Consider the following 12330-nt stretch of genomic DNA (forward strand, 5'->3'; position numbering starts at 1 on the left):
TTTCGTTCACAGCATCCAAACTTCCCGGTGACCGACTGCATGGAATGTAAGCATTCTCATACATACGTTTTCTCTTCACATTTTCACGTAACGCAAGATTCGCGCAACGAAAATGACTAGAATAAACTCCAAACTAAGTTATTAAACGTTTTTACATGCGTTTTAAACCTTCCGCTGATCAATAACCAGAAGTCTACGCGAGTCAAATGGCGCATTAAACGCTACCGTAGTAGTCTTTGCGACATGAGGCAATGGAAACCTTTATTTCGGTGCCCCAGCTCAGCTATTGGACGTGGTCGTCACTTCGAACAACACAAGGCGGGGAAGGAACATTCTTTGATTAAGGCTCCTGTCAAAAATGTTGTAAGACGCAATTTGATTCACGTAGATTTTTTTTTCATCTCGTGAGCAGGGAATTCAAAATCCCCTTAGCCGATGTAATCTAAGAACGTTGATATCTTAGTTAGAAGTTGACTTTAGAAAATTTCTCCGTGGAAATCGTGTTCTAGATGATATTTTGAGTGGAAAACTGGGATCAGAATGCTTAATGCGCACCATGTCTTTGGCCCATTAGACTCCGCATGAAGAAACTCATTCTTCTGTCTCATTTAAGAAACAACGTACGTGTTATTACCTTGCCTAGATAGGTGCTTTTGTATGTGAACAATATATATTAGTTTTTTGTTGCAAAATATAGTTAAATTGGGCTTTATTATGCATAAAGGGTAAGCACTTTTTATTACTAGAAATTGAGGGCTGGATTAGCCATTAAGACGCTATAGCCTATTATACTGCAACATGCCGAGGGGCTCAAAAATATTGAAGATCTTAAACCGTAAAAGCTTACTCATTATAAATCCCTGTGTGGAGGATCGTGTCTCGCATACCCGTTCCATTATATCACTGAAAAAGAAGTTCGATAGATTCGAACTAGTTAAGATAAAATGGGTCCAGGTTTTGTTCGGTACACACCAGGGCCGGATTCACCTACTTGCCGCCCATGGGCCGCCTATATTATGCCACCCCCTTCTCATTCGTTTTGAAACTCGATAAAAACCATCAAATGAACGTGTCAGCGGGGGACGGGTGCATAAAACGCATTTACTCGTGTTGAACACATTTTTTGGGGAAGCCCTGTCAACACTACTAGCAAAAGTTCACGAAACTTTGCGCGAAAATTAAGCTCCGTAAACCTATCTCTGTGTGGACAAGGCCTTCCATTCATAAGAAATCAACGAAAAAATGATGAAAGAATTAACATAATTGTGGTTCAATGATTCTAACTTCCGCCGCCGCGCCGCGCAGACCGCACCGTGTTGGACGCAATGCGTGAAGTATTCACGCAGTCTTGTAGGCGCTATGCGTTTCGCGCTGACCGCACTGTGTTTGGCGCAATGCGTGAAGTATTCTTGCATTCTTGTTGACGCTATCCGTTTCACGCTGACCGCGATGACCGCACTGTGTTTGATGCAATGCGTGAAGTATTCGTGCAGTCTTGTAGGCGCTAATATCTGTTACATGCCGATCGCCGCGCCGAGGGCTTCTCCTTTTCATCTCAAGTCCTCGTTATCATTTCTCTGTAAGTCACGCCGTTCCAGGCCAAATTGCGTGTTTGGTCTCTCTCTTAACTCGACTTATTGAAGGTGCTATCTCTTCTATCACTAATAATAAGAGACGACAAAATTAGAAATTACTATACTCTCAGGGAATGAGAGATTTTGTCGCCTTTTCTCGTTTCTAATTTTGCTTTTATAAATCGGATTTTTTTTATACCTACACTTTTAAAAATTGCAAATTTTTGCCGCCCCTTAGATTTGCCGCCATGGGCCGCGGCCCATGTGGCCACCCCCTTAATCCGGCCCTGGTACACACAACCGAATTATTCGGCCTGTTCAACCAAACTGTTCGGTTCGCTGAACCGAACTATAAGAACTAGTTATCGTTCGGTCGCACGAACCGAACAGTTTGGCTGAATAGACCTAATTATTCGGTTGTGTGTACCGAACAAAACCCGGGCTCATATCATCCTAACTGGTTCGGGTCTACTGAACTTCGTTTTTTTCAGTGGCGATAGCACCTGCTTTCAGAGGTGCTAAATAAAGTTCAGCCTAAGAACGCTCAATATATAATTTCGGCAATTCACATATTTGGGCGCCCTAGAGGTTTTCGGTTGTGACGAATGTTTTATGAATAAGCCAGAAACAGCACCTCCTTATTGCATAAAACGAGAAAAAACGGTAAGAAATGGCCGAATCTGTATGTAAGAAGGTGGAGAAATGATGATGGGTCCACACCATTTCGCGAGGAAAACAAAGCCAAGAAGTTCCAAAAATTCTACATACTGGTGCTGTTTACTACTTTACATTACTAGTTTTAGTACTGGTACTTATTAGAGCTCAAAAATCGTTGACTCTAATTAAAATTTTCGGAACTTCTTGCCTAAGTTTTCCCCGCGAAATGGTGTGAACCCAGCATCATGTCACCACCTTGTTACTTATTGTAGAATAGAATAACTTGATGGGGAGAGTACAGGCATGTCCAAAAAAGGTGCTCTTGGGGCCCAATAGGGCAGTCAACTGGCTGCCCTCTTCGGACATGAAGCACCGGGTAAATGTCACTGCCAATCATCAGATTCCAATATCAAATTAAGATGGCCAAGAATGTGCATAAGTGAGTGTTCTTCCGCAAAAATGGATAAAATTATGCAAAATTAAGTCAAATGCGTGCTTTTAAACGGAGGATCGTAGAACTTTTAATAATAAATCATTGTGGATAATTTGAGTTCGGAGGTCAGCTGCTTCTTTGAGTCTAAGAAGCCTCATGACCTAATAACCTCGGAAATGAAGGACATGGTCGTACTGTCCCCACATCGGTATTCGATTGGAAAATAGAGCGCAATCGACTATGGAACTTGATATCTTGTGCAAATTTCTGGATGGTGATGAGGACGCGAAAGGGCGCGGCAGGGAAAAGCGTATGAGCGCTCGGATATTGTTGTCTGCTTTAGTAGCTGTTGTTAGTGGGAGGTGATTAACGTGTTGTAATGGGCAATGAGCAATGCAACTTACAGTTTGATGAGGGTAGGAGGGAGGCCGATGGGAACGGCGGGAAGCCCGAGGGCGCGGCAGGTGAGCTCCTTCGGCGTGTCCGTGTTGTCCACATGGCAGTCCGCGGGGTAGGTGTGGGGCGGCGGCGGCGGCACCGCCACGCTCACCCTTGTCCCGCCACCACCGCCGCCCACGCCCGAACCACGGCCGTAGCTCCCCATCACCAAGGCCAGAAATAGCAGGACTATCATAATAGTTCCGCCCGCATATCTGAAACAAACATACCATTCCTCTTTAGCATCTATCACATTATAGTTCAAAACTTCAATCAAATGCACCGCTCGTATAAATATCAAACAGATTTAAGTGCACGTGAGAAATATGGGGCGTGCTCGTCAGTTCTCTGCCCGTAAGAGTGAATGAGAATGATAAAGCGCCGGTGACGTCAACGGAGATGGATGCCGTCGTCGCGGCTCCTCTAGTGCGCTTTATCTCATGAGCCCTGTCCACAACGCTCTCGTCCCATGCCCGCGGCTCATATATCCCGCATTCAGTTGGCACAAAGTGCTCTTTGCTCATTTAAAATCCCGCTTTTCCAATTATTCAAAAGGAATCACGCCCACTGACCATATTGTTTCTTATCCAGATTTCTAGAGCACACCCCAGATTTCTCACCTGCGCATAGTTCTGTTTGATAGAAATACGTCCAAATAATCGCTCCATGGGCAACTTACACAACATTCCCAGGAGGGTTCCCCCTAGGGTGCGTCAAAAAAAAGTCCAAAGAAATGTTACTCTGCTCAGGTGGCAATCGTTACGACATGGAAAAGAACAAAACCAAAATCTAGGTCAATATCATTCATTTTTTTCCGGTGCATGAGGCTATTTCAATGATGAAATGACGATTTTCACGTTGTAACCTCGATTTTGTACAACAAACCTGCTGGGACACTGAAACTGTGTAGTCACGTAAATCATGCAAAATAATTAACAACGTGGACAGTATATAAAATGTTTCTCTGACATCATTAGCAATCATCAAAAATACAAACCAAGATAATCTGAGAAATTTGCCGGAGCATTGGGCACTGAAAAGGGCATTTTCAGATTTTTTGGGTTTGAAAAGCAGGGCCGTCATTTTGGGGGATGATAATTTGATTATCCGAATCACTTCAAAGGAAACAAAGGGACTGTGCCCTCATTTAGTAACGTAATTAGAACTGCCGCGCGCCACGCCGCATCCGTCACTCGCCGCTCAAAGACCACCATCGTTGTTTAGGTCTTTCTACAGGGATTTCACAGGACCTTTTCTCGTTGAGAACCTCAGTTTCAGCACGACCCATATCGGTGGTGTATAATTAAATCACGCTCGATTTTGAATGGGTGATTTTGACTTCTGTGCGATTTGTCCTCTTATCTGCCTTAACGCTGCTTTATGTGCAGTAAAAACGCTCTCAATTTATGGCTTTTGAAGTTATGCGTGACACTTCTGCGAGGAAAATCGGTTTGCGTGATCAAGAGAAGGGCCCTTAGTTGCCAAATTGTCTAGCTTTCCCGATGACGGCAGAGATTAAATGAAATCATTACACCTCATACACGTTGCCAATTCGTCCCCATGTTTTTATACCAAAAATGAAGAATTCCCGCACCTCTATTTTCATTATCTCATCATGAGCAAGTTGCTACTTTTGACATTTTTCGTGAGTGTACCTCATGACTTGGATTGCTCAAGAGGATACAAGTTCGTGTAAACTTTTGCCACAAAATGTGACACGATAGCATAATAAGCTAAATAAAATTAATCTTCCAGAGGATAAATCAATATCAAGATGTAATATAGAAACGGCACAAGGACTCTATCACTTATTATATGTACTACACTGCTGTGCAAGCAAAAAGAGCTGCAAGTGTAAAAATTAAGTTTTGAGAAAATGAGCCAAGAAGCGACGCTGCAAATTTTCAATGATGAGAGAAGCCTCCATTATTTGTCACGTTGGCTCGAATCATCTTAAAAAGACTCCGACATGATTCGGATATTTAAGAATCGACAAATTTAATTTTCAACCATACAAAAGGGTCCGGGTCCTCCTCAAATGTAAGTTAGGCTTGTATTGGGGAATACAATCGTAAGTACCATCTTCTGCATGCTTTTATAGTTGAGTTTTGTACACACCACGAACAAACTCTAGGGTTAGAAATTGGCAGGAAAGGGCGTCATTAATCACAAGCACTGCCCTAATTGGCTCTCTGGTAAAATAATGCTCCTTAAGGCTGTTTTGTTCGGAGCAACGTCCGTTCTTTAGCCCTTACGGCTTTCTCATGAGTCTCATTTTCATGTATGCAAAGAAGACGAATTTTGCTGTTTCAGTTGCATGAGTATAACTTGATCTAAAAGAGATTAGACAAATTGAAAGTAAGTAACTCGAACTTTTGAAAGTAACGGGATTCGGAAAATTTGAAGACGACAGCTCTCTTGGCCATCGCGGCAGAAGAGACTCGATCATTTATGTAGTAGAGCGACCCATTTGACGATGGCAATTTGGCAATATTGTTTGGCGTTTAGGGATGCGGGTGTGGAAGGATGCATAGAGGAAAGTTAATTATTACGCCCTCTTATTTATGATAGTTAGCAAGTTGTTTGACTCTGCCATTCGTTCATAATTCAGCGGCAAAGCTGCAATACATCACAACTCCTGGAAACAATCCGCCGTCGACTTGGACTGCGCGACGCGACCAAGCTTCTCATCCGCGCGCACCCGTCCCCGTGCTCTTCTCTTAAGCGCCAACTACATCCGACCAAAGCCCCTCAATCAGTATTAGGGTGGTTTCACGATTACTGGAATAGTTTTGTCGCCGTAACGGACAACACATTTTTCGGTCATATTTTTAGTAGTATTGATAATAACTAGAATTTTTTCCCATTCATCTTCAAAGGGTTACGTGTTATAACGCTTTCTAATGATTTATTCCTCTACATCTCAATTGATATTATGTATATTCCGAAAGTGTGCTGTCCGTTACACGGTAAAAAGTCAGCGTAACAGACAGCACATTTTCGGCCATGTATATATTAAAATTGAAAAGTAGAGCGATAAATCGTTGAAAAGCGTTATAACACGTAAGCCTGTGTAGATTACTGCAAGAAAATTCGTGTGATTATCATTACTACTAAAAACATGACTGAAAAATGTAGTGTCCGTTACGGCGACAAAACTATTCTAATTATCGTGAAACCACCCATTAACATCTCAATTATTGCTGAGGCGCTACGCTCCATCCGAGAAACACACTTCTCAGTTTAAGTGCTAGAGGAGAATCTAATGGGTGACTTCTTCCAGAATCTCCCTTATCCAATCTTGTACAACCATGAAAAATCAAAGGTAAAAAATATCTTTGAAATGCATGCATTCACATTTCTTTAACTAAACGCCGCAAATGAGGCGTCCGCGTCCCCTCCCTCCACCCACAGCTTCGATTGGACTACATTTTTCAATTAGGAACTACAATTTCTAGCTCATTCCTAAATAACATTTCCGTGAATAAGGAAACTAATGGTGCATGCGTTGTTTTTAAACAGAGCCGTCAATTTTAGCTCCTAATATTGAAAAATGTGGTCTACTTACCTAGGACCTTCCTTCGCTGATTCTTACAGACAGAAGTCGCTGTAGCAACCGAAAGGTTCTGAAGGTTTAACGTAGAATTATCGTTTACTTGAAGATGGAGTCCAGATTTTTTAGTTTTTCTATTAAAAAATGGGATGCACAATTCCAACGATGACACTGCAAAATCGCGGAAATAGGTACGTCGGTTTGCAACGCACCATTACTCATGGTCAGGTACTTTTTTTTCCCTCTCTTTACAGGATGGAAAAATCCAAAAGGCCATTCTATGAAACTATTCCTAATGTTCATCTTCTTTGTGATTAAATCTCTGTGGAAATTTGAAGTTTCAGTCTGTCAAATTTTACAAACTTGTAAATACCCCAAAAAGTCATTTTTCCATTAAAAAAAAAGTCTGATCAAATCCTCGTTTATCTTCTGTATCGCTCTTGAAATATATTACAATTTGTAAGAAACCATTGGTTTAAAAGAAACAAGCATTTCTATGCGTTTTCTTGGATATGCAGTGCGAATCATGCCTCCACCATAGCTATCCTTGGCTTCTCCGATGCTTGGCCTTTTCCGATTCATTGACATTATGGCGCTTTTTCGTCTCATGACTTTTTTAGCTTCTTTTCAAAGGTAATTTTTTCCGTCAGTATTTTACTTGTTCTAAGTCTAATTATGAATTTAAAAAAGCTGAGCTATGGCTCAGTTTTCAGTTGGCTCCGGAGAACCGGCGACTTTAAAGGTAACTGCACCCCGAGCGCTCCGACACGTTTCTTAAATGCGGCCATTCGGAACATAGTATCAACGCAGAACCGCAAATTGGCGGTCTTGCGTCAGAACGCAGAGTCGCCGTTATGCAATTTTGCATTTCTGAGTTTCTTGAGGCAAATACAATAAAAATGAAGGATTGATGTAATCAAATGTAGAGTTTATAAAAAACACCAAATAAAAAGTCAAATGCTGGACTGAACAAAGAAAATGAAAGAAGAGGAACAAACCGGGGACACCCTTTTTTTATTTACTTTTTAAAAATAATTATTTTTATTAGTCATGAGATCACGATTTATTATCGTTCAGACACTCATGCACTGATATAGCTGCAATTCACTGGTTTTTTGCTACCTTTTCCTTTCTTCACAAGGGTATTTTAACCATATTCCAGGACTCAATTCCCTCATTAAATCACCAACATTTTAATGTACAGACCATTATCTTGAATAGATCTCCAAAGATAGATAGATAGTGCATAGATGATGAAAATGGAGAAATTATCATACTTGATAGGCCACTTGCAAAAAATTGGTGACAAAGTCTGTTGTGCGCAACATGAAGAAAAGAAAGCATTATCTAAAAGCTTAGGGCGATTCGAAAAGCTTTAAAGGGGCCGCATTTCGAAAAGAGCACGGTTAATCTGATGACCATTTGACGACGACATTATCAATTCTTTGTATCAGAGGCTTGTCCCGTTAATCCTCATTTTTATTGTTGGCGCGGGATGGCATGAACATAGCGGCTTCTCGTTATTATATCCCCTGTCGCAGTGAAGCCAGATGTCGGCTCCGTAAAATTTGGAGTTACGACTGAAACAACAGCCTGTTAAAAAAGGCTTTTTTGTGCCCTTTCTAAATGAACTTAGGGTTTTCGTTCGAATATAGCCTTGACGAAACCTTATGATGGGACAATCCCCCAGTAAGGTTTTAATTTGAGTATTCATAGCTCGTTTTGGCAACCTGCCTTTCCAAATTGTACATGTTTTATCATTGAAAAATGCTTATATTTTGAAGTTTCTTGGTTGAAATTACAACTTTATTGATCTCTTTTCATTTTCCGAGGCATAGTAACATCAACTGGCAGTGGCGGATCCGGGAGCGGAGGTTGTGGCATGCTCCCACCCCATCGGGTCAAAAACTGAAAAAAGGAAAAAGGTGCAAAAAAGGGGGAGAGGGAGAAAGAACGGCTAATAAGACTTCACTAAAATGGTTTTAGGACAGAACTATATTCTTAAACTTGTATTATTATTACATCTGTAATATTATTATTACGTCTTAATGTTACTTACATATATGAAACACATATATGTATAGTAGCACGCTCCTGCTCCTGCCCTCTTGTCCAATCTTTACCAATACTCAACACCGCAGAAATAATTAGTCCATATACAAAAATAAAATTTCGCTAGAAGAGGTGTTATTCGTCATTTTTCAACTTTTCAAAAATGCACAAATTATATGCTAAAATTGCTTAAAATTCAATTTGGGAGGGGCTCCGTGTATAAAATTTTCAGTTAGAGGTCCCTCGGAGTACTAAATCCCCTACTCGACATCAAAAAATGACCCCCCCCCCCTTCACTCTTAACCCGCCACTGTCAACCGGAAGTCGTAACAGTTAGTAGTTGGTAACATCAAACTTTCAAGGACCCGTGCTAAATATGTGCTACATTTTACTCAAGCGTTGCAAAAAATGCCCTTTTTATGATATTATGCAAAGGGTTTCCGAAAATTCTCTCATTCACAATGTAAAATATGTGGGGCATCCAACGGAAGGGAGCTATTTAAGGAACGCGACTTTAAATGCGACCATTCATTGAGAAAAAAAAAGTTCAGCCATAAGAACCGTAAGTACGGTGTTCAATATCGGCCGTATTGTCTCCTTCTTGTGACCGCTCTTTTGCTTGTATCTCCTGTTTATTTAACCAAGCATCGAAATTCAGAAAAAGCTCGGTTGAAAGAACCGAGAATACTGTTCCTAAGGAACGGGAGAGCGGTTACATGAACTTAAGAATACGGCCGAAATTGAACACCGTGCTTAATATTCGTGAAGCTGAACTTTTTCTCTCGGTCTTGCGGATACCCTGACCTGTGAACAGCTGCGTATACTACGGTGCTAGGAGAAAACACTGTATGGGCCTTCAGCCTATGCGATCTATGTTGCCAAATTTCCTTTGACAATATACGAATATATAAGTAAAGTGGTGAATATTTTTCTCCCAATTTTCCAGACCGTATTATTCGCAGTTGACCCTAAAAAATCTGAAAATGTCAAGGAAAAATATGCATAACGACGGCTAAAATGGGAAACCAAGTATCTCAAAACCTCTGCTCCGATCTTATTTTTTCGAACTAAAGCAAGTCAACTATCATGCTTGAAATTTCTACAGAATATTCTACTAAAAGAGAGGAGAAATATCAAGGAAGTTTACAAACAATTCAGTTAACTAATGTAGATTTCCGATGAAATTATGAAGTACGACAGAAGTCTGCAACGTCTTGCACCGCCAATAAATATCTTCCAAAATAATTTTTACCAGGGAAAATTTGGCAACATTCGAATGTTGATAATGCGTCCTCAGCACGCCAATATGAGAGAGTGGAAAAAATGTGTAAATCCATGACAAGGCGGCATCCTATTGTAGCTTTTAAGGGTGGTTGCCAGGCGAGGGATCGGAAAAACGGAGCGCTTTCCAGGGTTCCAGGGTTCCAGGGTTCCAGGGTTCCAGGGTTCCAGGGATCCAGGGCTCCCTGGCACGCGGAGCGGGGGATGTAGAATGTGCATTCCCCTGACTGCTCGACTCTGCTGAGAGCTCGACTCTCGAAAACTATGCCCATTATTTGTGTTGGTTGCTTTACGGCGGCGCCCCTCTCGCATTATTCGCTCCATGCGTATTGCTCCTGCTGGTCTGCATATCAATATCGGGTCGAGCAGGCATACAGACTAACCAGAGACGTCCAATACAGAATATCCAGAGACGTCCGATTAAATATAATGCCATCACTAAGCCGCTTCGCTCCGGGTCTCGACCCGTCAATGCCGCACGCTCCCGTCCTCTACCGTCCAGAGGAAAAACCTCCTACGAACACTCGAATCTTCCCAAATGTACTTTCCGCAAAAACGCATTTTTCACGAGAGTGCAACATATTTTTCATCGAAATTTACCGACTATTTGAATTAAGTTACGAATGAAACTCCCCGGAAAATTGGACGTATTTCTATCAAACAGAACTATGTGCAGAGGGAAAGATGGGGTGTACTCGTTGGTACTCGGGCCATAACAATGAACGGGAAATATGAAGCGCCAGGGACGTCAGCGGCAACGACGATCGGGAAGGCCATCTTTAACTCATGAATCCTGTCCAAAAGGCTCTAGATACATGACCACGGCTCATGGGTGCCCCACTTAGTTGGCTCACAGTTCCGTTGGCTGAAATTATGTATGCACAGCGTATGGGCCGTGGACATGTATCTAGAGCCCTCTGAAGAGGGCTCGCGTTAAAGACCGCCCTGATCGTCGTTTCTATCGTCGTTGCCGCTGACGTCACTGGCGCTTTATATTTCCCATTCATTCTTAAGGCCCGAGCATTCACGAGCACACCCCATCTTTCCCTCTGCACATGCTTCTGTTTGATAGAAATACGTCCAATTGGAGGAAAAATACTCACACATTTCCCCAAAAGTTTGAAATCCGCCAAAGCAAGTTTGGCAACGTCTGACGGCTAATGCTGTGATTTTCCTCAACGCTCTACCGTGTTGTTCTCCGTGATAAATTCAATTTATGGTATAGGTTCCGTCAGACCCTATACTGATTTGATAAGAAAAACTGCTTCACAGGTACTTATTTGTAAGTTGCCAAAATTTCTCCCTATAAAATATTTATTCTTTAAGAGAATTTTAAATATTTTTCCTTGAAATTATTAGCGAATTTAAATTAAATTGCGAGTAATTTTATCTGAAAAATTGGAGGAGAAATATTGACAAGTTTCTACGGAAATCTGTATTTTGTCAAAAAAAAATGTGATCTGATACGGCATTCTTCCTTAGCATGCTTGCCTAAACCTTGGTGCAAGGTAGTTTTATGTAGTCTTATAAGTTCCTTTTTCACGACCCCCCCTTCCCCTCCGAAATCTCCCGAAGGGACATCGGTCATCTGATGATTCAGATGACCAAAGTAACTGTGGTAATTACGTGATTTAAAAACAACTTAATCGGTCCGAAACACTAATAAAGAAACAACCCAGGTAGCAATAGTAACAGTTCAAAATTGCAATTTCACAACAGTTTTTACACTGTTACTTTTGTGCACTTTTTCATCGAAAAATTTGCTCTAGTACAACAGTTGAAAAACCAACGGAAAAGAGAAGTCCTTTGCGACTATAATCACTGAAAAATTTTTCTTACATACTTAAAAAATACCAGTGGAAAATTTATAATTTAGTCATGTTTTCTGAAAATATAACACAAATTTAACTAGTGTTATACACCGATCGAAAAGGAAACTATTATTGCAATAAAAACATACTTAGATTTGAAATAAAAACGACGGTTTAAAATTCTCAATCAAAATCACTTACTTAACAAAACTTTTTTAAAGAAAGGAAAGTAGATTAACATTTTAATAACTAAAAAAAGTTAAAAAAATTATTCTAATTTATTTTTTTTTAAAGTTGATTTCATAAAACACAGAAGTAGACCATTTTGTTTTAAAAAAGCTATTTTACAAAACATAAAGTATTATACTGTACTAATGAGAAAAATTTAATCTAAATCAATAAAAAGATAAAAAAAAGACAATAAAAAACAAATTTAAATATCTCATTTGTTGCCATATTTTTGCAAAACACATTCTTATAAATAACCATGAAATATTAATTATTATTACATTATTTATTAAACAATATTGG

The 12330-nt window shown here is 40.5% G+C and overlaps 1 protein-coding gene across 2 annotated transcripts in view; it reads right to left on the reverse strand.

The window, feature by feature from the left end:
• LOC109040457 (G-protein coupled receptor rickets) overlaps positions 1-12330 on the reverse strand; it is a 249241-nt gene that overhangs the window by 127846 nt on the left and 109065 nt on the right. For both annotated transcript variants that reach the window (XR_011899417.1, XM_072297625.1), the window contains exon 2: positions 3069-3317. Coding sequence is in view for 1 of the 2 variants with exons in the window: in XM_072297625.1 (XP_072153726.1) it covers positions 3069-3298 (230 nt within the window). In the remaining variant the exon portion in view is untranslated. The remainder of the gene's footprint in view (positions 1-3068; positions 3318-12330) is intronic.

The sequence above is a fragment of the Bemisia tabaci genome, chromosome 3 (genome assembly GCF_918797505.1).
Source record: "Bemisia tabaci chromosome 3, PGI_BMITA_v3".
Lineage (NCBI taxonomy): Eukaryota > Metazoa > Arthropoda > Insecta > Hemiptera > Aleyrodidae > Bemisia > Bemisia tabaci.